At 60.3% G+C, this 27,276-nt stretch overlaps 2 protein-coding genes across 3 annotated transcripts in view; both read left to right on the plus strand.

The window, feature by feature from the left end:
• Positions 1-9,767, plus strand: part of NF2 (NF2, moesin-ezrin-radixin like (MERLIN) tumor suppressor) — a 78,090-nt gene extending 68,323 nt beyond the window's left edge. Inside the window, exons 17-20 of one of the 2 annotated variants that reach the window (XR_012503683.1) lie at positions 730-837; positions 5,272-5,411; positions 7,464-7,805; positions 8,393-9,767. The gene's annotated coding sequence lies outside the window, so the exon portion shown is untranslated. The remainder of the gene's footprint in view (positions 1-729; positions 838-5,271; positions 5,412-7,463; positions 7,806-8,392) is intronic. The other variant, XR_012503684.1, reaches the window with a different exon arrangement.
• A 6,727-nt stretch (positions 9,768-16,494) lies between these two features.
• On the plus strand, positions 16,495-27,178 carry CABP7 (calcium binding protein 7). Its single transcript, XM_074356783.1, has 5 exons — positions 16,495-17,044; positions 24,223-24,366; positions 25,139-25,251; positions 25,534-25,687; positions 25,872-27,178. The coding sequence occupies exons 1-5, from the start codon at positions 16,936-16,938 to the stop codon at positions 25,997-25,999; spliced, it is 648 nt and encodes a 215-aa protein (XP_074212884.1). The 5' UTR covers positions 16,495-16,935; the 3' UTR covers positions 26,000-27,178.
• Positions 27,179-27,276: the final 98 nt, after the last annotated feature.

The raw sequence follows: 27,276 nt of genomic DNA on the forward strand, positions 1-27,276 counted from the left end.
GTGACCTAATTTTCTCTTATCAGGCATAAGGAAGAAGTCCCCGTGGAGTCTTGCCCATTTCTAATATAAATAATGTAATTCCCCCGCCTGCCTGCTCTGGGAGGAAGGCGTAGCCTTTGATCTGAAGGAATTAAGTCAGTAAACAAAAGTGAAGAAGGCTGCGGAGGTGTCTGGTTGCAGGCACCTGCTGTGCCATTTACCCGGAGAGAGGAGTTAAATCCAGACTCGGGAAGTAGACCGATGGGGACACCTCACCCCCGCCCACCCTCCCCTGGACCTCCCTGAAGTCTTCCTTCATCCAGAGATACCTTCCTAGGGCCCGGCACACACCTGCCGCTGGATGTACCTCCCCACACACCCCCAGCTTGGCCCTCTGCATAATTTCCACTGGGGGATAATTCTGAGGGACACATGTGTGCAAAATCTGAGTGGTCTGGAATTGTCTGGGCTGGAGAAGGGCTCCCCCCATGGGAGGAAGGGGCCTGTGGCTGGCAGAGCCACCCAGGCTGACTGTCCCCCAACCCTCCGGCATCTCAGGGTCCAGCCTGGGCTTCAGGAGAGCAGGCCTTAGATCCTGGTCCCTCCAGCTTCCCACTTCCAGCTGTGTGGCCTTGAGTAGGTCCCTTCTACCCTCCGGGCTCCCATGTCCTGGGCTTCAGAGGGTCAGAGGATCGGAGGCCCCTTCCAGTCCCAGCCATCCACCAATGTCATGTTTCTCAAATTCCTCAGGCTGGTCTCCCCAGGCCCAGTCAAGCAAGTTTCACCCTCCTGAGAGCCGAAAAAAGAGAGATCCAGGATCCCATGGGGACAGCCCTGGCACAGCTGGACTTGAACCAGGTACCCTGCAGGGCCAGCCAGCCTCACCCTATCCTCTCTCCCAGCCCCACCTTCCCCTGGCACAAACTGGGGAGTAGCAATTGTGGTCCAGCCCCGGAGTTACTGTGAGGGGCTGTAGGCACCAGGGCAGGGGGCTGGCACCGCCACCTGGGCTCTCCCATCGCCTCCTCCCAGCAGCGGTTCCAGCTCCCGCCAGCTCGGACAGCGGCTGAGACAGCATGAGTGCACATCAGGCCAGGCCTGCTGTGACAGTTGCTCTGCCCTAAAACCCGCGGGGACCCCCACTTCTTTGCTCACGCCTGCGTCCCTCCCCCAGCCTTCCGCTCCCGGCCGAGTTCCTGAGGCAGAATCTATTAAGTCCTTCATATTAGCCGGCAAAGGGGGAAACAACCCTCTTTCATCTTAACTGGAGTGAATTTGCATTAACACCTGGGGAGTTCTGTTTGCCTTGAGAAAGCACATTGCTATTCTGAGCTGCACACGCTGCGAGTTCGTCGCAGCATCTTATTCTTTTATTAATACGGCTTTTCTCTCCTCCCCCCTCTTTTCCCGGGAAAAGGGGAGAGCGGCGGGGAATGCCAGGACTCCCTGCCCCACGTAGGAAGGTCCCTGGAAACGCCGAGAAGAGGGAGCAAGGAACAGCTCTAGCTGGAGCGGGCATGTTCCCCACAAGTCTTGTTTGTGAGCTACGCCCCCTCCCCCACACCCCCCCTCCAGGAGGCCATCAGGCTCCAGGGGCAGCCCCCACCGCAGCACCCCCATTTGCCAAGCTCTGCTGTGGCCCGTCCAGACTGGTGGCAGAGGCCCAACAAAGCAGCGCTCAGGGAGAAGGGCCTTACCTGGAAGTGCTCCTTAAGCCCAGAAGGGGGCCTGGAGATGCAGATAACTCAGGGATGGCTCCTGCTGGGCTGAGGGGCCCTGGGGTCATGATGTGAGAGTCACAGCATTACAGGTGGGCCTGACCCTCTTGGCTGCTGGACTGGCATCAGCCACCCTTGCGTCCTGTCATGGATGCAACTTAGAGTGTTTGCACCCAGGAAATGTTGCGTCTAGGATAGGTGTAGTTGGGCGGATTTTGGTTGTTAGGCCTCAGACCTGGAGATGGAGGATCTAGAAGGAGAGAAAAAAGAGGAGGATGGGAGGGAACAGTGTGCCAGGACACACACACCCCTTGGCCCCTCTTGCCTTTCAGTCTTCCAGGAGGTCCAGCTCCTCCCCCAAGTTCAAACCTGGAATGGACGTGAATCCCTGCTCCCTCCCTCTGGCTCCCCTGGGCCGGGAAGCTGAGGGAGGCAGAGAGTCTCACGATGAACCTTAGAAAAGCAACACCCCCCACCCCAGGCCACCCCCACCCCACCTCCTGCTTCCTGGCAATCCCAGGAGATGGGGAAAGGGAGGACGATGTGGGACAAACAGGTGGGGCTGGGCCCCATCCCCTCTGAGGTAGGGAGTCAGGCAGAGAAAGTGTCCCAGGAGGACTGGGGCGGCACTGCAGGGCTGGAGGGCAGTGCTGCTCAGAGAAAGGGGCTTCGCCTCTGGAGTCCCACCTTCTCCTCCCAGGATGAGGATGGAGTCAGATCCCAGCCAACCCAACCTCGAGGTCATCGTGGGGGTTGAATAGGATTATGGATACCGGGTTCTGAGCCAGTACCTGCCGCCGTGAGGGTTTATTAAATGAGGACTGCCGCTGCGTGGTTACTTCACTATTAGTTTGTCCTGGCTCAGGGATCGGGGGAGATGGCTTGGGGCAGCCGGGGCCGTCGTGGGCTGGGAGGGGTTCTCCCACAGCTCTGCCTCCCGCTCCTGGGCCCCGGGCAGCTGTGCCCCTCTCCAGACCACCCTGAATTGTAGCCCATGAAGAGCAGGGCAGGATGTAGCCAGTCAGAGGGAACCCTCCCTGCCCTGGGGCTTGATCCCTCATGGGTGGACAGCAGGAGAGGGACGGCGGCTGCAAATGTCCCTGAGTGAGTGACAGCTGCAGGTACCTGGGCACAGCCCCTCGGGACGTGGAGGGGCATTTGAAGGATCTGAGAGCCCTGGGCCGGCATCAGCATTCCACAGGCATCCCTGGCCCCTCCGCAGCCTGCCCGTCCCCACCCGAGACTGGGTCCATGCCAGGTACCACAGCTACTCTCTCCAGTGACATTTACCAGCTGGGGAGTGGCCACTGAGTCGTGAAATCAGTGCTGGCCTGGGGCTAACCCACTTCATTAGAGCTGGTTCTGCTCCACAAGGTAGGTGGGCACAGGCCAAGCAGAGCACTCCACCCAGCCCCTCAGCTCCTCCCAGCCGGTCCAGCCTCACTGCCTGGCCTGGGGGAGCAAGCCCAGCCCCCAACCCCAGCACCTACCCAATCTGCCTGGGGTCAGGGCCGCAATGTCCCCTGAGCACCTGCTCTGGCCAGGCCCAAGGAGGATGAAATAACCACAGTGATCTGGGTTGGCCTTGGCATACCTGATCTGTCTCTGATCCCCAGCTGTCCCAGCAGGGCCACAGTCACCACACGACACACCAAGCACAGTCATGGCCATGGCTCCCACTCTGGTCCTGGCTGCACCTTGAGGCCCCATGAGAACCATGTGCCATCACCATCACTCCCACGTGGGGCAGGAGGAGAGAGAGGCTCAGAGAGGCCACGTGACTTCTTGGAGCTGGGGCGTGAGCCTGTCTGACCTCTGCCTGGACTGTTCTGCTCCTCAGCATCCCAGGAGAGCCCCTCCACAGACCCAGCTCAGAGCCTGTGGGACAGAAGTCCCGCCCTCACGTGACCTGGGTGTGGCCATCGGCCCTCTAAGTGGGGCTCAACAGTGGGGACAAGCCCCGGGGCAGACAGGTGTGGAAAGGGCTGTCAGGAATGGGGTTCGATTCTGGGAGGGGAGATCCGGGTCCTGGCCCTCACCCCCATGATGGGGGAGGAACTGTGGATGCCGGGTTGGGCTTGGAGTTGCCGGGGTGCATGGGGTTCATTCCCGGAACCCCCACCAGGCAGCTCCTCCTTGAGCCTGTCCGTGGGCGGCAGTGGTGTGGCCTTGGCTGCGTGGAGAGAGCTTAAGTCCTGGGTGCAGATGTGAGCACCTCCCGCCTCCTCCTAACAGCTGGGGGGCCCCAAGCGAGCCAGGTCACCCCTTTGAGCTCCAGTTTTCGAAGCTGGAAAACAGGGTCACCATTTCTGCCTCGGATGACTAAATGAGAAGACACTTTGAGTGCAACATCGCACTGGGGACCAAGAGTGCCGTAGCTGCCGGGGAGCACACACCAGGATGCCGTCCCACCCCATTCCCGGTATCCATCATGTTGGATGCAAAAATCAGTCCTGTAACTTCCAGGGTGCCGGGGGCAAGCAGGGGCCAAAGCTTTCTTGTCTGATTCCCCAGGGCCCAGCACAGAGTCTGGCCCAGAGTGGGTGCTCAGCACCTCACTGCTGAGTAAGTGAATGTGTCTCAGTGCCCCCCAGCCGTGGAATGAGGCCTGAGGATCTCACCCCACTCCCTAGGCCATTGTGCAATTCAGGCGAAATGATGGCTCAGAAAGCATTCGTTTTGATAATTAAAATGCTGAGGAGGAGGAGGAGGGAGGCAGTGACTTCCCAGCAAACCAGGTGGGGGCTGGGAGCGAGGCCAGGCCAAGATGTTCCCCTGGCCCGCTGATCGGGTCAGCTGAGCTGTAATCACCGTGAGGCCTGGTCATCACTCAGCCACCCCCTCCCCCAGCCCCTCTGGCCCAGAGGAGCATCCATCAACGTCTCCTTCCCCGTGACAGCCCAGACAATTAGCCATTCTGGCTCTGCCACTCAAAGCCACCGCCGCTGGATCCTCCTCCTCCTCCTCCTCCTCCGCGGGGGGCTGGGGGCCACAAGGCAGGCACAGCGCCTCATCTCTGTGAATCCTCTTCTAGGTGAGGGGGCACTGCTGTGTCTCCGTTTTACAGATGAGGACACTGGGTAACAGAGGCCAGAGTCTTGCCCAGGGTCACATGAGTGAGGCCCAGAGCCGTCACTCAAACATAGATTGTTCTGGCTCCTTAGTCCCCACTTTTTACTTCTGCTGCCCTCCTCCAGGCCTCAATTTCCTCTGTGGGAGAGAGCCGCAGACTTCCTGCAGGTTCCTGCCCCGCAGAGCCTGGCAGAGGGGCTGCTGCCTGCTCCCCCCAGCCCAGCATCCCCAGGACAGCCTGATGGATGAGGGTCCTGTGGAGGGCAGGTGTGACACGCCCACACCCCGCTGACTGACCGTTGGGTGATGGATCTCTTCCTCCTCCACCTCCCCAGGGGCTCGGCTCCATCTGGTCAGGCGCAGCGCCAGGCTGATGGATGGGCCACCCGCCGGGCCACCCTCTCTGCAGCCCCCACCCGCATCATTGCAGCTCTGCTCTGGGGTCAGGAGGGTGGCTCTGAGGCCCCTCATTCAGTCATTCAACACACACATATTTATCCAGGGCCTACTATGTGCTGGAGCACAGAGCAAGCAAGACAGACTGGGAAACCTGCTGTCACCCTCCAGTGTGACACGTGTGGTCTCGGGGCAAATAGCAGCTGTGAGAGCCGGAGGAGGCCTCTGACCAGAGCGAGGACCAAGGTAAAGGGTCTGACCAAGGCGGAGGGAGCGGCTTGTACAAAGGGCCATCAGTGAGACAGGCAGCCTCAACAGGGATGACTGAGGCAGTGAAGGGGAGGAATGCTAAAGACTCTGGAGCTGACAGCCGTCAGTGGTGGAAGCCAGGAGGACGATGGCATTAGCCCCACTGATGAGGAAACCAAGCCTCAGAGATGAGGCGGGACTCACCCAAGGTCACACAGAGAGGGAGAGGCAGAACTGGGTGGGGGCTGAGGTTGTGTGGGAGCCGCTAGCCCCCTGAACCCTGGCATCCAAGTTTCGAGCCCAGCCTCGGCCTGGCAGGGCGAGGGAGTCCGAGGGCAGCCCCCATCGGCGCCGCCTCACTTGGGGAGGCAGCTGTCCCCTTTGTGCTGCCATGGACAGGAACCAGGCAAGAAATATCACATCATTAAAATGACAAATCCCTTCACTAACTGAACTGGAAGGCCTGCCTCCCAGCCTCAGATCCCTCGGCCCCCCTCCTCCCCCCGCCCCGAGCTCATCTCCCCTCCCAGCCCCCGAGGAGAGCCTGGAGGGACCACTGCCTAGTCCCTGAGATGACCTTGAGTCTCCAGTCCTCCAGCAGGAACCCAGGAGGAGGAGGGGCTCTCTGTTCCACAGGTGAGGAAACAGAGGCTCAGAGAGGGGACCCAGCCCTCCAGCGGGGCCTCCCTCCTCTGCAAGGGTCCCAGCCGTCAACCACTCCACCCTGAGTTAGCAGCAGAGGGCTCCCCCAGTGACCGCAAAGGCTGCATCCAGCCCTGGGCTTCAGCGCCATGTCCTGTCCCTACTCAGGAGAACAGGTCCAAAGCAAGACTCACTCCAGGATGCTGCGGGATCTGCTACAGAGCATTTTTCCTCAGGGTCAAACCCACCTCTGACCTTGGGGGGAGGGCGGACACTTTCTTGTCTGAGCCCCACCTTGTGAGGAGGATGGGGCAGGGGTGGCTTTCCTGGATTTACAGGCAGGAACCCCAGGGGCCTTAGGCAGGCTGCTGCCCTCAGTTTCCCCATTTGACAACAGGGGGCGCACCCTGTTCCTTTGGACTGAAACTGCGGCCGAGCTTGTGTGGGGCCTGGTGGGTGTTGAGTGAGCACCTGTCTCTCTCCACACCCACCTCTCACGTCTCATCCACGCCTGTGGAGAGGCCCCCAAGTGCGAAGTGCCCTGCACACACAGCCCTGGGTTCTAGGGGCCCAGGTGCTCAGACCCTTGCACACACATATTGGCCCTGCACACACGTGTGCACACACGCATGCCCTCACCCCCTCACGTGTCCACCAGACCTGTTTACCTACATCGGTGCCTACAGCCGTCGGGAACCCCACGTGGGGTCCTGGCTCCTCTGGGGAGCAGGACAGGTGAACAGATGCCAGGAGACACTGCCTGGCCCCACAGGCAGCCCTGATTCCCAGAATGACCCTCCCACTCCCCAGCCCTCCTCCAGGCCCAGCCAGCAAGGACATGTTGTCCGTCCGCCCAGTGTCCTGGTCTCCTTGGACGCAGACAGATCCCACAGAGGCGTCTGGCGCATCCTGACTCGACCGCAGCAACTGCACCAGCCCTCCCGCCCTGTTCTTTGTGCCCAGCCCCGTCCTGCCTGTCCTTCCCCACCTGCTGGGCAGCTGCACCAGCCCCTCATGCCCCACCCTCCCTGCGGAGAGGCAGCTTCTTACAGGAATCACCACCAGGGGTCTCCCAAGCCCTCCCACAAGATCTTGGGCCAGTCCTGGCCTCCCGCAAGACCTCAGTTTTCCCATCTGGAAAATGGGTGGGAGGCTGAACTAGAAATTTGCCAAGGTTTTGTTCATTTCCATCTGTGCGATTCTCCCCAAGGCCAGGAGCCAAGAAGGTGGGGGAGGGGACTAGGTGAGGAGACATAGTGAGGAGGGAGCAGGCTTTTAGGGACAGCCCCTCCCTGGCCCAGCACCAGGCCTAACAGTGTTGGGGGTTAAGAGCCGGAGCAGCCCTGAGTCTGGAGGCTGTGCTTGGTAAGCATTCTCTCAGACGATCTTCCCTGCTGTCTCCCACAGCTGCTTCATTGCCATTTTATGGATGAGAAAACTGAGGCTTAGAGAGATACCACGAGGAACCAAGAGCCTCCCAGCTCCCTGCCCTTTCCCACTCCAAGGACCACAGTGTGGGAGCCGTGCCCAGGACAACTCCCTCCGTCTCGCCCCATCCTGCCCGTGGCCAGGGAGGATGGCGTTCCGGGAATGTCTTTCTCCAGAGCCAGGCACCTCCCCATCCCTGCTCCCGCTCCTGGCTCTGAGCCCACCCCTCGGCACTGCCCATCCATCTGCTGTCGCTTCCTGGCAGGGCCAGTGGGCCATACATCACCCGACGACGAAGCCTGAGGCAGCCCGGCAAAGCAGGTGGGCTTGCGCTGCCGAGAGCTCTGGGCCCCACGCCTGCCCGGGTGGGCCCCACCTCAGTGCTGACGGTGGGATTTCGGCACTGCCTCCTGCCTGTGAACAGGGAGCTAGGGCCAGCAGAGGATTCCCAAAGCCCACCCCAGAGGCAGCCACTTCTTGTGGGGGGAGCACAGAGGAGGCAGTTGGAGGCCATGGGGTGACCTGGCTGAAGGGGCACATAGGTCAGGCTGATGGCCGCACGAGGGGAGGGCACCGAGGTGAAGCACTTGATAATAGGACAGAGATTTTTATCTCCCTGGCCCCCACCCGCCGAATAATTTGTTGATGTAGGTCACTGGGGTGCTCTCCCATGGGGCAATGCTGGGGGAGTGGGAGCCAGAGGGAAAGGCTCACAGTTAGGGGGTCTCAGTCACCACTCCAGCCCACGTCAGCCTCCTGACCCCTTCAACCTGCATACACCCCCACAACCTGCCCTCACCTCCCAGGGCTGCCTCTGGGGACCCTCCAGTTCTCCATTCATTCATTCATTCCTTTATTCATTCATTCCACAAGTATGTATGAGCATATCCTCTGTGTCACCATACTAGGGATGCAGCAGTGAACAAAATCCAGCACCAGACAAAAAAAGAAAGTCTACAGTGTGTTACGTTGTGGAAAGTGCAAACCAGGACAACAAGGCACGGCAGTGGGAGAACAGGTGTGGTTTATGTTTTGTGTGTGTGTGAGTGTGTGTGTGTGTGTGTGGTTTTTTTAAGCAAGCAAGGCCAAGGAAAGCCTATAAGAAGGTGACTTTTGAGTAAAGACCTGAAGGAGTGAAGGATGAAGATGTCTAGGGGGAGAGAATTCCTGGTAGACAACACAGCAAGGGCAAAGGCCCTGAGGCAGGAGTGTGCCTGGCCCCCTGCCAGGTAAGGCAGCTGGAGGAGGAGGTGGGGGCAGAAAGGTGAGCAGAGAGGTACATTGGTCTCCTGTGACTTTGGTGCTCCCTCAGAAGATGGTGGAGGCCATTGGAAGGCTGTGAGGGGACCATGTCTTTGCTAGGAGAGTGACCAGTGATAGTTTAGGGGACCATTGGAAGGGGCATAGGATAGAGGCCTTCTTTCCATGGTCTGTCTGTCCTTCCTCCCTCCCTTTTTTCTTTCTTTCTTTCCTTTATTAATTAATCCAGTAAATATTTATTGAGTGCCAGATAGTCCTAGCCTTTCGTGAACTCAGTCCAAAGGACATTCCACCCTGGCCCGTCCCCTACTTCAGGCACTTCACAATGTCTGCCCCGCATCCCTGGGGTGGGGCTGGGCCCCCTTCAGCCCCTTTCCATGCTCCAGAGGGTCAGCTTGTGTGCCCCTCACATAGGTGCAGAATGGCAGCTGTGTGTGTCAAATGTTGGTGTTCAGGGCTGGTGAGTCTCAGATGCACAGATGAGACGCACGTGGAGCACACACAAGGATGTCCCCTTCCCTCCCTGGGCCTCAGTTTCCCATCTGAGAACTGAGCAGGGCGAGAAGACTTAAGACCTCTTTCTATTCTAAAATGGGGATACATGATTATCCAGAGCCCAGTGATCCCGTGTGAGCACAGGGAAGGGCTGGGCTGGAGGGAGCTGCTCTACATCTTTCTGTAGAAACTGAGTTTGAGCTTAGAGGACCCCTCGTGTTATGATCTCCAAGGCCCCTTCCTATGGATCCCAGGTCTGAGAGGGGCACGTGTAGACCCTGGCTGGGGCCCCCCTCACTCGGCTGCCCCAGGGGAGGAGCTCACAGAAGGGCAGGAGGTCCCAGCGGTGACCCAGCCCAGCAAGGGGCCCTGCCTGCTGCTCCTGCCCCTGGCCCTGCATGGCCCCCCACTTCACCCCAGCCCCCCATAGCGCCTCTAATTACATAGCCATAAAGCACAAATCTCTAATGATCCAATTAGTAACGCCATTACTGCTCTGTCCAGGATTAAAATCACCAATTAAACTGCTGTCGATTTTATCATCACTTAGGCTCAACAAGACCGGGGCACTTCGGGCCACAGAGGCCTATTAGCGGGCCCTTGAGCAGGGGCCGGCCAGGCCAGGGCCACAGAACTAACTCAGCAGCTCAGAAAGAAGTTGCTCCACCTGCCAAAAGGATGTCCCCTCCCCTCCCTGGGCCTGCCCCAGCGTAGTCCCCCAACCTTGGGGACTCCAAAAGATTATAGCCCAGTTCCCTTTGGAACTGGTAGTGGCCAGGGGAGGAGGGGCTTCTGCAAGACCAGCCTGTCCTTGGGCAGCACCTCCAGTCTGGGCCTCTCCTACATTCCCCTTGTCAAAACTCACCTGTTTCACGACCCAGTGTCTCAGTGCCAGGTCAACCTGCACAGCTGAATTCTGGAATGAGGGGCTGTAAGCACGCCTCTAAAAGCCCAGCCCCGACACCCCCTGCCAGTCTCTCAGCTCTCCCTACCACAGTGCCCTCTGACCACAGGCTCATGATGCCATCCTTATACAATGTCCCCACCATGATGGGGGGGGTGGCATCACTCTGATGAGCTGCTCACAGAACAGCCCTGTCCAACTTCCAGGTGACAAGCAGGTGCTCCTTTTGTGGGCCCTCAGTGCCTCATCTCAGCACAGGGGAGATCTTGAAGCACAAAGCCAGAGCCCAGGGAATAGGCAACTGCTGGTCCTGCCTTGGGAGTGGGGAATGAGCTCCCCGGCCCTGGAGGTATGCAAACACAGGCTGTACCCAGGCCACATGGTGGCAGGTGGAGGCAGCAGCTCACACCTGGAGAAGGGTAAAGTTTGGGCTAGATGATTGAAGCCAGATAAATAATTCGGTTCTCCTGAGAGAGAATCTGAGATGTCAGGATCTGAGAACCCCCTTGGGGAAGCCAGAGGGTTTTGTCCTCTGATCTCCATCCCTTGCCCTAAAAGTGCTTTCACAACACAAGAGGCGCAGGGGAGGGGGTGGCAGAGGAGCCAGGGTAGCTGGAGACAGGGAAGCAGGCACCAACCTGAAAACTCAGCCCAGGGGGTGTGCTAAAGATATCCCAAGGACAACCTCTAAGATGCCCCTCCATCAGTGACGTTTGCACTCTGCCCTGGACCCCGGGCTCATGCCTTCCATGCCATCTTCATCCTACGCTCGTCCTGAAAACAGATGCCCTTATTCCCAGGTGAGGCGCCAAGACTCCGAGGTCCAACAACTTGCCCGAGGTCACAGTTTCTCTTAGGGGTCTAATCCTAGAGGACACGTCATGCCCCCTAGTGGGGGCAGGGTGCACTAGGTCATTGCCACAAAGCCCACCTGCAGGGTCTGCCCATTTTGGCACTTGTGCAGCTCCTTGTTCAAACAGAAGTTTATGCACAAGCATCGCACAGAAAAATGCAGAGAGGAGAGGTAGGACTTGCCTGGCCCCAGAGATGGTCAGACCCTGCAAGGAGAGGCAACCTCCCCCACCCCCACCCTAGGCTGATGCTTGGCTGGTTGGACGTGGTGCCTCTTCTGGAGGAGCGGCCGCCTGGGGCAGATCGGTCGAGTGTCTCATCAGAGGCAACAGACTGAGGCAGGGATCTGGGAGCCCAGAGCAATTAGAAGCTGCCTCGTGCCTGTCTCCTGCCAGCTGCCACAGCTGTCACTCAGGAAGCGGGCCTGGAGCAGGGGCTGGGCCCCGGTCCGCCGGCCAGCCAGCAGCCTGCCCAAAGAGGGAGACCAAGGCCCAAAGGAGACCGGGGTGGGGGTCTCTGTCATTTCCTGGGTGGGCTAGCACCAAGTTCCTCTCACCCCTGCTAGACTCAGTTTCCCCCACAGGGCCTTCTTCCCTGGAGCAGTGGTTCAAACCCTTGGAAGCTCTGGGGAATTCTTTTTTAAATGCCCTCACCCAGGCCCCAGCCAAGCCTGGTGGGACCAGACCCTCTGGGGAGGGGAGGAGGAGCTGAGGTGAGTACCTGTGTCTGTCTCTCCCAGGCCAGGTTTTCGCACTTACTGACATCAGAGCCTGCCCAGAAGACTAGAAGCTCCTCTGCTTCTTTGACCATGCCTCCCTTTGCCTTCTAGACCACTCCTGGGCTCAGGGGAGTGTGAGGGCCAGAGAGGGAGTCTCTAAAGGTCCAGCCTCTCAGCAAGACGTCCCAGCACTGTCTGTGCCAAGGACAGAGGCACCAGGCCCTGTCACCTTTGACATCTCATCAGATCCCAGCAACCCGGGTTGGGCAGTGGCAGCATCAACCCCATTTTACAGAGGAGGAAACTGAGGCAGGACTGGTGTCACACCCAGGGCATAGAACTGTTAACAACAGTAGGGTTTCATCCCAGCCACACTGGACTCTGAGTCCAGTGCTCTTTTTCCATCACCAAGTTACTTCTCAAGGAGTAACAAATTCAGGGACCTGTCCCCTACGCCCTGTTTCCTCTCATGGAATCTGCCTCCTTCTCTGTCCTGTCTGCTCCTGTCACTTGGGGGAGCTGGACATTTGAGAGCTCAGAGAGGGTGTCCAGGGCAGGGTGGGATCAGAGCAGGCAGGAGCCTCTGGGTTCCAGCCTGCACCCGCTCCTAGCTGGGTCTGCCTCTGAAGGTCTATAAATTCCATTATTCATCAAGTGACTGTGTGAGTTTGCCCGGACAATGAATATTTTATTCACCTCCAGACAGTGTCCCCAGAGGGTTCTTGGAACAATATTGTTCCCTAGCCAAGGAGCAGAGGCCAGAGCCTCTGCCTTCCCTAGACTTGCCCCTCCCCCACCAGCACCTTTCCACCTTCCCCCTGCAGGCCCTCAATTTGGGCAGGGCTGCGGTCAGCTGTGTTCTAGCAAGACCCTGAGCTTGGCACTTGCCCTCTCTCAACTTTGATATCCTCTGGACAACGGGTTCATTTACTGCCTTGTCAGACCCTCTCGGGTCCCGGGTCCCTCCACAACTTCACCCTGCGCAGCTGGGCCCTGGGCTCTGCCGGGAGCTCTCCCTGGTGCTGAATGTGGGTGGCAACAGGATTCTGGCCTTGGAAGAGCGTCTCTGGCCAGGGAGGGTGGGTAGCACGCTGGATTTGAGGCTCCGGGGAGGAAGCACCCAGCCTCTGGACAATGTAGTCCCCACTTCTCTCCTCTCTCCTCCCTGACACTTGGTGGATTCTCCCAGTCACAAGTGGGTCACCTCTCCTGGGGTCCCCAGCACACTGAGCCAAGGACTAGTGGAGGAAATCTGTGGAGGCTCCTCGGGAGGGCCCACAAGTCTCTGGTGGCACCCCAGCGAGTGCAGTGTGATGGCAGCAGCACCTTCCCCAGATGGGGGAGCGACAGACATAATTCACACCCTGTGATCATGCCATCTGCTCCCCCGTGACGTGCAGAGGAGAGGACGGGGCTGCAATGCCGAAGGGCGGGTGAGCTGGTGTGCGATAGTTCGTTCATTCATTTATTCCTTCCTTCTTCATTCATTCAGCAGATGTTCATCCAGCCCCTACCACCTCCCCAAGCCCAGCCCAGCCCTGTGCCAGCCACTGGGACATGGGGGATGCAGACTTGGACTCTGCGCTCCAGAGCTGAGTGTGTTCTTCTCATGTCTGTGAGCTTTTGCCCACCCTGGCTCCTCCTCCTGGAGTTCCCTTGACTCGTACTATAGAGCCCCATGTTCTGTGCACTGAGCACTTCACATGCAGGATCTAAGCATTCACTCGGGGGCTGGATGTGTTCCTATTTCACAGGTGAGTAAGCCGAGGCTCAGAGATACCCAAAGGCACATGTCCAGCTCTGGGTTCTCCATGCAGAGCTCTTACTGCTCTTGGCACTGCCTCCCCTACCCCAGGTCAAGATTTTTCAAGTCCTCTGTAAAAACTTCCCCCTACCTCCCACCTGCCCTTCAGCAGGCAGTGAGCATCAGCCTCGGCCATGCTGCCCAGTACTCTGGTACTTGCTCTGTGAGCCCCAGGTACAAGCAACTCTCCTTCATCCTCTGACTGCCAGCCTAGCTTGCTCAAAGTAGCTGGCACCCAGTGGAGGGCCAAGGAGGTTGACAATGGTTCCCAGAGGAGGCAGTCTTCCTCTGAGCCTGGAAGGGTGGGGGAGATCAGCCTGGCCCCTGGATCCCTGCCCTGTCCCTACCCAGCTCCTGCGTTGAGAATGAACCCCAGTCTTGCCTCATAATGGCTGCATGACCCAACCTGGTCCCTTCGGCTCCTGGAATAGGGTGCCCTCAACCATGAATGGGGGCAAGACCAAACTGCCTTCAGATTTTAGGGGACTCCATGCAGGTCACATGCACAACCCAGGTATAGCCCAGAGAAGGGGGAGCAGGTGTAACTGGTGGCAAGTGGAAGCTCCCTGGACCCACAGCCAGCTCCATGGGCTGTGGCTTTGCACCAGGGGTGAGGACAGGGACTGGCCTTCGGTCAGGGATGGCCCAGGCAATGCGGTGCACCATGACTTTGGGGCTATAATCCCTGGTAAGTCCTGTCTCTTTGGCCTGGTGGGAGCCTGCCCTAGGGAACATCCTGGTCATAAGATGGTCAGAGACCAAGGCTGAGGCCTGGAGAGAGGCCCATGTCTCCAATGGACACCCATGCCCTCCCTCCACACAGACCTGCAGGTAGTGCTCGGCAGGCCCACTCATTTGGTTTTTGCTTGATTTACTCAGCCACTGCTTCTACTTGTCCTTTGAAGATTTGCGGCCTGGGCAGCAGGGCCGGAAGCCACAGGGGATTCAGTGGGAGATTAGTCAGGCAAGCACCAACATACTGTGTGGTGACCTCTCAGGAAATTAGCAGGAGCTCAATTTCCCACCAGCCCCTCAGCAGGCTCCAGCCCACCCTCCCTCAGTGAGGGGGTGCTGCTGGAGAACTGGCTGGCCTGGGCTGGCTTAGTCTGGCCACTCAGTAAACACCAAAGGAGTGAGCTGCTGCCACTCATGCTCTCCATCAATACATTGCAGCTTAATTATTATTAATTCCTATTCCCCGGGGGGGGGGGGGGTTCATGCTAATAGGAAACTCCCAAGAGATACAGGGAGGTCCTGCTAGGGACCGCTCATATGTTCTATCACTTCTTCATCACCACTGCCTGGGACATAGCACTGCCTCCCTCATTTCATAGGGGAAACTGAGGCCCCAGGGGGTTAAAGGAGGTGACTAAGGTCCCAGGGCAGTGAGGAGGTGGCAGACAAAGGAGGCTGCCTGGCTGTGAGTTCTGGGTTCTTTCTTCCCCACTCCTCTGTTCCACCAAAGGACCGGAGGGAGCTCAAAGCACTCAGCTACAAGGCTGGAATGACATTCTCAGGACAGGTGGATGAGAGAGGCTTCAGGTGGGGCTTTTCTGACGCCTCACACAACCCCAGCCCCTGGTCCTTATGGACATGGCCCATAAAGGTTGGAGAGACAGAAAGACAAACAGCTGGGGTCTTCCCTGGCTCCTCTGCAGATTGTTTGATGCTGCTGGGACCCTCCTCCAGAGCTGTGCCCAAGAAGTGCTGGGGCCTGGGCCTGGCCCAGCCCAGCTCAGCCAGGGCTCGCATCTCTCCCTGGGCCCCCTCTCCCCAGGCCCTGAGATAGGGCTATGATTAATCAGCAGCAAAAGCAGAAACAAGCAGAAAAATGTAATCAGCCTAGGAAGGGCAGGGCGGGGCAGGGCTGTGGCAATCAGCTTTCCCCCTGGGGCTGTGGGCTGATTGGACCAAAGAGAGCAGGGAGGGGGTTTCCATGGGGCCTCCAGGGGCTGGGTCTGAAGCTGGGTCCATGGCGAGGCCAGAGGGCCATCCCTTCCTCTATAAATATGCATGCACATCTGAGCACATATGCCCAAACCACTCCCAGCTCAAGGGCCTGCACACTGCCCCCAGCTGTGCACAGGCTCCTGCCCTCCCCTCCTCTGCCAGCTCACAACCTTAGCACACACAGGTGTCCACTCACACTCCCAATACAAATCTGTCTGCACGTGGACTCGAAAACATATGTACACACCCTCGAGGATAACAGATACATGCACACACATGCTGCTCCCACGAACACCAGCCCCCTCACCCCACAAGTACACATGCCCTGTGGCCTCGGAGAACCCTGCATAAAGCATTAGGTCTAACCTGGAGCCATGTGAACTGACACACCAGGGCCTGCAGGCACCCAGCCACCTCTCTGTCCCTCACTGCTTGAGGAGCCAGGAGACAGACCCTGGCTCCCTCTTTGCAGGCCCAGTGGTGAGGGCTCGGGAAGGAGCCAGGACTGGGATTCCACCACTGGGGGCAAGGTCAGGTGGGAGGTCTCAGCCAGAGGGTAAAGGAGCCTGCTCCAGACCTGTCCCCCGCTCCTGCCTGCCAGCCCTGTCCCGTGACCTTGGTCAACGCCCTTCTCTCTCAGCCTCAGTTTCCCCACTTTGGAGCCTCTGCAGGCACCAACACTGTGTGATTCTCTTCGGGGACACAGGCGTCTGGGATCGACCTGTGCTCGCTGTCTCTGGTCCTCAGTTCCCTGCTCTCTGTCTTGGCAAGTGGGGGCCGGCCAAGGGGCTGGAAGGAAGGGTCCCCCCAGCCCCCCCCCTTAGTCCTGCTGGCTGCGGACTTGGTGTGTGTGTGTGGAGAGGGAGCCGCAAGTGATTCTCCGTAGGGAAAAAGGGGAGCCCGGGGCGAAGGGGAGAAGAAACCCCCGGCGGGCTAGGCGCAGGGGCCGGCGGCGGGAAAGGGCGGGCGGGGGTGGGGGGAGCGCGGAGGGGGCGGGCGGGCGGGGGAGGCGTGGAGCGCAGCCAGCGCGGCACAGAGCGAGCGAGCCAGCGAACGAGCAGGGGAGGCAGCGAGAGCCGGAGCGGCGGGCCGGGCGGCCGCGCCGGCGAGCGGACAAGCAGGCGGCGAGCAGCGCGCAGCTCGGAGCGCGCGGGGCACCGGGGAGCCGGCGCGGCGAGCGCAGCGCGCAGCGGCCCGAGCGGAGAGGCCGGAGCGGCGCCGCCCCCGCCGCCCCTGCGGGGCCCGGGCCGGCAGCCCGACGAGGGAGGGGGCGGCATGGACCGGCGGCCCGGGGCCTGGGGGCGCTAGGCCCCTGGAGGGGCGCCCCCTGCCTCGCCGCCGCTGCCGCCTCTGGGCCGCCCTCCGCAGCCGCGCGCCCCGCCCGCTCCAGCCGCCCCCGGGGCCGCCGCCGGCCCATGAGCCCCGACCTCAAAGTTTGCGGCGGGCGGGCGGGCGCGGAGCCTCCAAGATGCCGTTCCACCCGGTAACGGCGGCGTTGATGTACCGGGGCATCTACACCGTGCCCAACCTGCTGTCGGAGCAGCGCCCCGTGGACATCCCTGAGGACGAGCTGGAGGGTGAGTGCCCCGCCGGGACCCCGGCCCGCCGGCCCTCCTACCTGTGCGCCCAGGTGAAGCGCGGACTAGGGGCGTAGGGGGCGGAGGGGGCTGTCTGCAGGTGCCGCCTTGCCAGGTGGGCGCTCCAGAGAGCAGCTGCGCGGGGGGGCAGGACCAGTTCTCACCCGTGGGCGCCGCGGTGGGGGTCGCCAACGGGGAGGGGCGGCCCGGCCCCTGCCCGCGTGGTCCCTCGCGCTGCGGAAACTTGCCGGGCCCCGCAGCGGGGTCACGGGGCCGCGCAGTCCGCGGTGACGGTGCGGCAACGCGGCGGGTTGGGTTGGGGGTCCGAGCTGTGCCCCCTGCGCTGGCCCGGCCGGGGCACCCGCATCCTGATCCCCTCCGCGGCGCCCGCCCGCGGCTCTGCGCTCGCATTGACATTCCGCTCGTGTCGCTTTTAAAATCCAATCTGCTCGGGCAGCGAGAGAAGGGGAGAGGGCGACTGTCCTGCTCTTGCCGGCTGCCCCCAGCCCCTTTTGTGGCCTTAGCCCCATCTTCACAGCCCTGCGGGGACCCCCAGCCCGAAGTGCTGGGAAGGCGGCCCGGGAGGTGGTGGCGACAACAAGTGGCCAGATTGGGCTGCATGGTCGCGATAACCAAGCCTAGAAGGGAAAAGCAGAAAGGCCAGGACCTAAATCTGTCCTCCTGGAGTCCCTCCGCCTCTGGACAGGAATGGGGACCTTAGGCAGCAGGCTAGGTGAGATCAGAGCAGATGGCAGGGGCTGGGGTCCCTGGACAGAGGATTCTGAGGGACAGTGAGACCCTTGGGGCCTGTGAGCTCTTCCCCTACTGGGCTGGGGGCAGGAGCTCAGGTTTCCCCTCCCCCTAGACCTCCCAGGGGGCTGTATGGAGTGGAGTGAGGGGCTCTGGGCTGATGGGAGTCTTGGCCCCTTGGGATCTGCTTGTCAGCCTTTGGGGGAGGGGCCGTGATCACCCAGAGACTGGGCCTCTCTTCAGGTATCTTAGTTCCAGGGGTCTCTGAGATCTGGGGCTCAACAGGGCCTTTGGGGGTGCAGCCGAGACACCAGCACAGTCAGAGATGGTGGTGGGAGCATGAGAGAAGCCACGGAGAGAGGTCCATTCTCATCCCTAAGCCCTGGAGGGAACAGATCTTGGGGGAGTTAGACTGGGTCAGGGAGAAGATCAAGAAGGGGAAGGCAGATACCCCCGCCCCCCGCAGGCACTGCACCACAGGCTGTGAGCCACCTGCTTCTCACCACGTCCTCTTGAAAGCCCCCAGAGGTTGGGAGAGCCATGGAAATGGGGTCTGGTGTCTGATGCGGGCAGGACAGATGGATGGGTGCCGCTGCTGAGGCTCTGGCCTTGAACTCCAAAGCCCAATTCCCTGCCCTGTCTAGGCCGAGGCCCAGGAACCAGAACCTTGTTCAGGGCCTGGGAAGAGGAGGGAGTATGATGAAGGCCAAGAGAGCAGGGGATGGGGCACAGGCTGTCTTTTCCCTAACATTGTCTTCTCCTGCCCGGGGCCAGCCCAGACCTCTTACCCGTTTCCCTCTCCACGGGCCCTCATCCATCCCTTCTTCCTGGCCGCTTGGGCAGGGGTAAACCTTGTCCCCACCGCACACACCCCAGGCAGCTTCCTCCTCATGCCTTCCTCTTGCTTCCAGCACCTCACCATGACCCTGGCAGCCCTGCTACGGGCCTCACTGGGTCCCTCCTCTCCTAATCTCCCAGCCCTGGAGGGCAGACCCCAAAGAAGGGGAGACACTGAGGAGAGGCTGGGATGCAGGTGTGAGCAGGGCACAGGGCAGGCAGTGCAGGGGCAAGGAGGCCGCATGCACGGCAGACATGCTGGCAGAAGCCCAGGAACGTTAGTCACCAGCCACGCCAAACGCACTCTCTGCTCTTCTCCCGTCCGCTTCTCCTGGGCGGTGCAGAGCAAAGGGGTCTGGCACAGGAAGCATCTGAAGGGCAGGGCCCTCCCTGGGGCAGGCAGATGCCTGATAGCCCCAGCCCATCTCCTGGCCCTCAGGCAGCTACAGATGGGGACAGGAAGTCCTCCATGATCAACCCCCTTCTTGGCTGCAGGCACTCTGGAAGCCCTCCTTCTAGGAGACCAAGTCTCTGTAGGCCCCAGTGGTCCTTGAATGCCAAGACTCCGTGGGAAGTGTGACCATCCGTGGCACAGATCCCCCTTCTGCCCCCTCCACCTCCCCAGTGTCCCATTAGTGCTCCTGCCCCAGGGTAGTATGCGTAAGACCCAGGCGCTTGGCTGGAAGGACACCCATCGGTGGGAGAGTAATGGGTGCCGAGGAGAGGGAGCCCAGCAGCTTGGGGTGAAGTGCTGCAGACAGTACGTGCCTGGCTGCAGAAATCCAGGGGCAGTTAGTCCAACGGGGAGAACTAGGAAGGGAGGGGACAGTGCCGGGTTAAGGTGAGAGCTTCCTAGCCAAGCAATGGTGGGCTTGAGTCTCTGCACCCTCGACTTATGGAGTGACCTTGGCCAATCACTTGCCTCTCTTGCTTCTGTTTCTCCATCTGTAAGGAGGTTGGCATTGCCCCTCCCCAGCACTGCTGGTGACAGAAGATGAGGTGGAAGTTCTCAGCACAGGGCTTGGTGTGAGTTGGGGCCCAGGGCCCCAGGGAGGGCAGTAAGGAGGCCATGACGGGGCTGGGGGGTTGTCTGTAGGATTGGAGATGGCCCATGAGGAAGGAACACAGGTTATGCCTGCAGGAGGCCAGACCGGAAAGGCAGGCTGGGGGAGGGGCTGGGTGGAAAGGGGGCCTTGAAGGGCAAGTAGAGGCACCTGGGGACCCGTGGATGGCAGTTGGCAGGGTAGACATGGCTGGGCAGAGCTGGCCTGGGGCCACCTGTCCTCTTGAGGCAGAGATACAGGATCTCCCAGATTCTCCCTGATATACACAAAGAGCAGAGACCCCCCAGGGCCTGTGGGAGCACTGAGGCTGGGGGCATCTGTGGACTTGAGCACCTAAGGATGGGAACTGGGCAGCTGCAGGCTCTAGCCCAGCCCTGTCAGAGAGAGGAGGAGGAAGACAGACCGACAGGCAGCCACCAGGGCAGGGTTCTGGGCTTTGCATTTGCCTGTTCCGTCAAATGGTGGAGTCTGCATTGACAGTAGGCAACTGGGGGCATTCAGGATACAGGGGGCAGGGGAGTCCCTTTTCCTGCCCCTCTTCCCTGCAAGCCCATCAGCTTCCTCTGTGCAGGCCAGGAACTCAGGGAGGCCAGAGTGGTGGCGCTCGGGGCCAGTGGCAGTGGCAGTCGCCGCAGAGGACAGACACTGCCCCCCTCAAAGTGACCTTCAGCCCGTGTGCCCCCTCTCTGGACTCCTGCTCCCTGAGACCTGGCATTCCTGGGGGCCTGCTGGGGACTCTGGCCCTGATGCAGCTCCACATGCCCGGGCCAGGGAGGGGACTGGGGTTTCAGGCTGGAGGCGGCAGGTAGGAGACAGTGTCAGCCTGGAAACCCAGAGGCCCTGCCAGCCCTTCCCGGACCAGGCATCCGCATGCCAAGATGGAGCCCAGCAGGCTGCCCCAGCCTCACGGGGCGGAAACAGCGAGGCTTCTGGGGAAGCACACCCAGCTGGGGTGTGCCCATGGCAGCAGCAGGGAAGTCACAACCCTCACCCCACTTGGGGAGCCCCCAGCAGAGTCACCCGGGCAGGAGTCATGTTCCCATCTCACAGATGAGGCTCTTGAGATTCAGAGAGGGGAGTGCCTCGCCCAGGACACTTGGCTGACACACGCCAGAGCCAGATTCCAAACACAGGCCCGCAGCCACTGGCACCAGGGAAGGTGGACCTGGAGTCCCAAACTCACCTAGTCCTCTCTCTCCTTCCGGCTCTGCCTGAACGTCTGGGGGGTTCTAATTTGTAGCATCCTGTTCTGAGCCAGGCCCAGCCCGGCCAAGCCCTTACACACCTGATTTTCTTATTTAGTCTTTTCCGCAGCCCCATTGTACAGGTGAGCAAACACCCGCTCAGGGCCACCCAGCAGGGATGTAGGAGAGCTGGGATTTGACCCTGAGTCTGTGTGACTTGGAGCTGATTCTCTGGCCGAGAAGGTGATCCCTGAACTTGGCCTCAAGGGTCAGCAGGTGCTGGGGCACTGCTCTTGGCAAAGGTGAAAATACAGAGCAAGACTAAGGTGTGAGCTGGACGCGCCAGGGAGGAGGGGCTGAAGGGATCTTGGATGAGGAAGTGGCAGTCTTCGGATCAGTCTAGTGGTCTTGGGAGGTTAGTCCTGCCTGAGAAAGTCGCCTCTGGGCCTGTTGCCTGCCCACATTCCCCAAGATTCACCTGCCTTGGAACTGTCTCCTATCGAGCCCAGTGCGTTTTCTCGGGACTTCCAGAAGGAGGTCAGGGGTTCCAACTGAAGCATCCCTGGGCTCTGGAAGCCACACCTGGTCCCTGCCAGGGTGGGAGGGACAGCTTGGACCCCAACTCCTTGCAGGAGAGAGAGCCAGCACCCATTACAGCCACACTGTGGGTCCAGAATTTTGCCATCTCACCCTGAGGACCCAGAAAGGTAGGGTGCCACCCTGGGTTCCCACTTCCCAAACCAGGCCATGACATGAGGGGTCTGAGAACAGTTCCCCCACCCCTGACCTCGGCTTCATCCCCTTCACCTGTGGCGGCCCAGGGGGAGGAGGGGGGTCCTTAGGGGCCGCACAAGGGAACAAGAAGCATCCTCAGCCTCCCTTCTGCTTCTTGCCTGCTTGGGGAGTAAAAGTGAATGCTTGCCCTTGCTAGGATCATTTATAAACTAAGAGTAAGTGGGCTCTGAGTGATGGCCCCCCATCAAGTGGAACGTGAACTTCTGCTCACTCCTTTGTCTGTGCTCCAGATAGGTGGGTTCCCTGCATCAGCCATTCATTCACTTAACCATTTATTAGCAAATGGTTATACCTGAAGAACAGACACTGTTCCAGGTCACGGAGACACAGTGGTAAACAAGACCCACCTGGTCCCTGCTCCCATGGACTCATAGTTCACAATCCAGCGTGGTTAGGAAGGAATCCTTGGGGAAGAGTGGGGTCTAAGAGAGCCCAGAGGAGGGCCACAGTTGTCTGGCAGGGGCAGGAGGGCACCAGGGATGTGATGCCACCCATGCTGGGAACCAGGGGTCCGTCAGAGGTCACTATGGTGGGGGGAAAGCATTCCAGGCCAAAGGAGCCTCATGTGTAAAGGCCTGGAGGTGGAGCAGCCCTGGTGCCCATCAGGACTGAAAGAGCCTCTTGGGCTGGAGTTCAGGACACCTGAGGTGGGCGGAGCCTGTGGCTGGGTCAGGAGGACAATGGTGCCAGCCAGAGACCTAAGTATGTTGTGGAGGGGTGGGCAGGAGTGTGCCTGGTTGCATGGTCAGTGCCTGCATCTCTGCTCAGAGACTCCCAGGTGATTGGAATCCCCTCAGCAGCCTCTGTAACTGCTGGGCCTCTGCTCATACATGTCTGGAGATGGGGTGCTCACTGTCTCCTCAGTAGCCCTGGAAAACTTAGACGGGAGTTGGCCTGGAGTTCCCAGAGGCTGGGGTTCACAGAGGCCCCTGAGCCTGGCCCAGCTCTCCCTTCCCAGCTGCTCTCCTGGCCATGGGGCCACTGGTTAGGAGACCAGGTTCTCAAGCCCTGTCTTGGATGGGTAGGGGGCAGTCCAGAGTCAGAGGGCCTGGGGGCCTAGGCAACTCAAGTGTGGCCCACTGTCCCTGTCTTAGCACGTGTGTCAACTGGTGGAAGCTCTAGGCCTTAGGTACAGACACTAGGTAGGAAGAGCTTGATGAAGTTTGGGGTTCCAGCCCAAGCGACCTTGCTGTGTGGCTTGAGACACATGGCCACCCTCTCTGGGCTGTAGTGGGTCCAGCAGAATCAGGGAATGACCCCAAGTTGCAGGATTCTACCATCAGTTTCAAGGGTTCACAGACCCCTAAGGCCAGGCCTGGGCCAGCCTAACTCTTGCCCTCACCAGAAACAGCCCTGACCCCACACTGACCCTGGGCTGGCCACCTAGCCTCTCTGGGCCTCGTTTTCTGGGTATGCAGCGTGGGGGCGTCTTGTCTGTCTCTACTTCCAAATCCATGCACGCACATGCACACGCACAAGCACACACACGCATGCACAGGCACACAAGCTCACTTCTGGCTGCTGAAGCCCCACCTAGGGGAACAGTTTAGGCAAAGGTGAATTGAACAAGGAGACCCCCGGGAGCTGGAGCAGAGAGGGTGAGGGTGGATTGAACAGGAAATGCTCTGTAGGACCCTTCTTGGGCTGAGTAACCATGAAGGGACAGCAAGCAGAGAAACACATAGAACAAAGGTGAATGGGGAGAGGTTAGAACCTCTCAACCCACAACAGTTCCTGGACCTCCTTGGTGAGACTCTTTATCTTCACACCATTACTACCCATTTTATTGTGGGTAAGACTGAGGCTGACCCAAGGTCACTCATTGGGTTGCTTGTTCCCAGGCCCCCAGCCCAGTGCCTTGCTCCCCACCCCTGAGTCACCCAGGTTCTCAGGCCTCAGTCTTCATACAACTAGGGGGAAGAATGACCCCCCGCATCTGAGCTGGCCTGGGCCTGCTGCGGCCCCTCCATCCGTCCTCCAAACCTTACGCTCCAGGAGGCTGTCTGCACCAGGCCGTCAGCCCATTAGCCGGAGCTCCGGCTGCCTCACGTGGGCTCTGTTAACAGTGTCGCTGGGTGTTAACGAGCTGAGGGAGGGGGCGGGGTGCGGTTGGGGTGAGGGGAGCGGGATGGAAGGAGTTGGGGGTGGGCAGGGAAGCCTTCCAGCTCACAGAGGTGATCAGCATCCTGGCTGGCGGCATCCTTCCCTGCACAGTGGGATCCGTGGTACTGGCCACACGGGGTCGTCGTGAGCACGTCTGGAGAGGCTGTGGAAGCCTGGCACGCGGAGCTGAGAGCCCTGGGGCGGTCTCATCACTGCTTCGGCCCGGGCACACCTTTGCTGCCAGCTTGGCCTGCCCTGAGCCCCAGGGCAGCAGCACTACAGGGGACTCTTGGGCCACCTGCCAGTTGTCTCTGACCAGACCTGCAGGCTCTGGGGTGGATTCCCCATCCTGGGCTCAGGCTGCAGGTTCTGGGATCCTGGGGGTCTGGGAAGTGGGGTCTGGAGGACAGGAGTGAGGTCCCAAACTGCTCTGCTCCTCCCACAGAGATCCGAGAGGCCTTCAAAGTCTTTGACCGTGATGGCAACGGCTTCATCTCCAAGCAGGAGCTGGGCACAGCCATGCGCTCCCTGGGCTACATGCCCAACGAGGTGGAGCTGGAGGTTATCATCCAGCGGCTGGACATGGATGGTGAGCACCCTCCCGCCTCAGTCTCCTCACCCCTCACCTGGGGGGGCTGAGCCAGTGAGCCTGAGCCCACTGGGGGCCTCTCACTCTCCCCACTCCCAGCCACCTTCACAACCAAGGCAATTTGCAGCCAGGTCTGGTCCCATTTCTCAGCCTGGAGAATTGAGACCAGAGAGTGTGACAGCCCCAGACACACCAGGGAGTGGAGACTCCGCACCTCTTGCCCCGTATTCCAAGAAATTTTTAAAGTACAGAAAAGTAGGATGGACATACTAAATACCCTAGTTCCCGTCACCGAAAATAAAAAATCATTTCGTTGAATTTGCCACCTGGCATTTTATTAAGGAAAAACTCATTAGAACCAGTAATGCCCAGTCCCCTCCTCTCATCCCTCTGTGGCCTCCTCCCCTGCCTCCTCTCCGCCCAGAGAGCAGGTGGGGGCTCGTGTAGGTGGTCCCCTATCCCGAGTTTCATTTCCTGTCCGTGTGGTGGAGAGGGTGTTGGGCCCCACACTGGCTCTGGGACAGCAGCAGGTGCTGAGAAGCTGTGTCGGGTTCGGAGTGAATCGTGTCTCCCACAAGCGAGGCCCAGCTGCTGCCTTGCTGGGTGGGGCCTCAGCACACTTGGTGGCTTCAGCATCAGCCCAGAGCCTGGCACATTAGGTGCCCCCAAAACTGACTCAAGGCTCCGGGGAGGGGCCCTGCCTGAGGTCCCACAGTAGCCCAAGGTGCCCGGGTGCAGCCTCACCAGCTGACTGGACCTGCGCCTGCTCTAGGTGATGGCCAAGTGGACTTTGAGGAGTTTGTGACCCTCCTGGGACCCAAGCTCTCCACCTCGGGGATCCCAGAGAAGTTCCATGGCACTGACTTTGACACTGTCTTCTGGAAGGTACATCCTGGCTGACTGGGACCCAGGGTTGTGTGCACAATGGAGGGCTGTAATAGGGCCCACACTGTAAAGGGGGGTGACACCTTCAGGCTTCTGTCCACTGATGTCTTGTCTCCCAGAGGGCCATAGGCTTCCAGGGGAGGCCAGTGTTGGTCGAGGACTCAAGGAATAGAATGAGTGCTTCCCAGCCCTCCTGAGTCTGGAGGCTTGTGTGGCCACGGGTGCAGGGTGGGGCTCATGGTGGTGCTGGCGGCCAGAGCACTGTGTCTCCCCCTACCCAAGTGCGACATGCAGAAGCTGACCGTGGACGAGCTGAAGCGGCTGCTCTACGACACCTTCTGTGAGCACCTGTCCATGAAGGACATAGAGAACATCATCATGACGGAGGAGGAGAGCCACCTGGGCACGGCGGAGGAGTCCCCCGTGGACGTGGAGAGTGAGTGCCCCACCCCGGGACCCCGCGGGCGGGCCAGCTGCTCGGGCAGGGGAGGGGCCTGGGGGCCTCCCAGCCTGTCCCCCACCTCGTGTCCCTGTGTGCAGAAGTGCAGGTGACCCCTGATTCCTTCGCTTCGCTGTCCCCTTCTGTCTCTCTCTCTGGTGCTCCGGGGGGGCGGCCACAGCCTGCTCCAACCAGCAGATCCGCCAGACGTGCGTGCGCAAGAGCCTGATCTGCGCCTTCGCCATCGCCTTCATCATCAGCGTTATGCTCATCGCGGCCAACCAGGTGCTGCGCAGCGGCATGAAATAGGCGCCACCTGGGCGCCCCGTCTGGCCCGCGCGGTGCATGGGGCACACTCCACACCCACCACCGCCTGCAGTCCTCTCCCTCAGTGTGTACTTCAGGGCCTGAACGTCCAGCAGCCCCACCCCACCCGCCTCACAGGCCTTGCATGGAGCTGTGGCCTGGCTGTGGGGGGCCTGGTGGTGACTCTGAGGACGGCCCGGCCCCGCCTGCACCCTGCCCGCGCCCCACCCTGGTCTGTATGTAGCACTAACGCTTCCCACTGTCCAGGGGCTCCTGGGAAATCAAGGAGGAATTTGTACAGGGCCCAGTAGCTGCTGGGGTCTGTTAGGCAGGAGAGGGTACCATGTGCCCAGGACCACACAGCCAACCCATCCCTGTTCCCGGGGCCATGGGGGGAAGTGCGGGGGGCAGAAGCCTCCTTCTGGAGGGGGACATGATGAGGCTGAAGTCTCCTGGCCCTACTCCCTGGCATGGCCTGAGGAAGCCCCTGGCCTTCTGCTGAGTCCCTTCCTCTGACCCTCCTTAGACTCGAACCCAGCTGTCCTCCAGACACCTGCCGGGGCTAGAGAATCAGCCCATTTCAGAGATGAGGAGCCTGAGGCTCAGCGGGCTCCCAGATTTGGCCTCAGTTCCCCCATCAGTGGGGATTTTTAGGAAGGGCAGAAGCTCATAGAACATGGAGCATCTGAGGTGTCCCAGCAGCCACCCTACCCTTTGGGCCCCTGACCAGAGGCCCAGTGACCTGAGGGCCACATTACCCACAGCCACCCCAGCACAGAATCTGGAACTGGAGTGCAGGTGCAGTTGAGGCAGGAAGCAGAGCTGGGGCCTGGAGGCTGCAAATCTGAGTAGCCTGTGTGGTCCCCCTACCAATCAGGGGGCTCCTCCATGGCAGAAGCCATCCCTGGTGTTGGTGCCAAGAAGCTCAGACGACCATTCTCCCATGCCTGGGGCCTATCCTCCTGGGTCCCCGACTGCGCCACCCCACCCAGACCAGAGACCCAGCTCCCAGCCATGCCCCAGTCATGCCATCTCATGCTCGGGCACCAGCTCCACATGGGCAGGCATAGGGGCCGGATGGCAGACGGAGTCCTGGCTTCCCTCCCCGGATCCAGAGCTACTTCTTACCTGGGCGAGTCACAGCCACACTGGCCGCCCTCTGCCTGGCTGAGCTGAGTCTCTGCTGGCCCCCAGGGGAGAAGGGCAGCAGTGCTGGTCACCCCAGAGAGGACCTCATCTCACTCCAGCCCTGCCCATCTTCTGACCCAGGGCCAGCACAC

This window comes from Camelus bactrianus, chromosome 32 (assembly GCF_048773025.1).
Source record: "Camelus bactrianus isolate YW-2024 breed Bactrian camel chromosome 32, ASM4877302v1, whole genome shotgun sequence".
NCBI classification, from domain to species: domain Eukaryota; kingdom Metazoa; phylum Chordata; class Mammalia; order Artiodactyla; family Camelidae; genus Camelus; species Camelus bactrianus.

Excerpts from the sequence above, each read along its gene's own strand:
- CABP7 (XM_074356783.1), top strand. The coding sequence starts at position 16,936 with ATGCCGTTCCACCCGGTAACGGCGGCGTTGATGTACCGGGGCATCTAC. Across the intron at positions 17,045-24,222 it reads CCCTGAGGACGAGCTGGAGG|AGATCCGAGAGGCCTTCAAA; the intron begins GTGAGTGCCCCG and ends CTCCTCCCACAG. Across the intron at positions 24,367-25,138 it reads CCAGCGGCTGGACATGGATG|GTGATGGCCAAGTGGACTTT; the intron begins GTGAGCACCCTC and ends CGCCTGCTCTAG.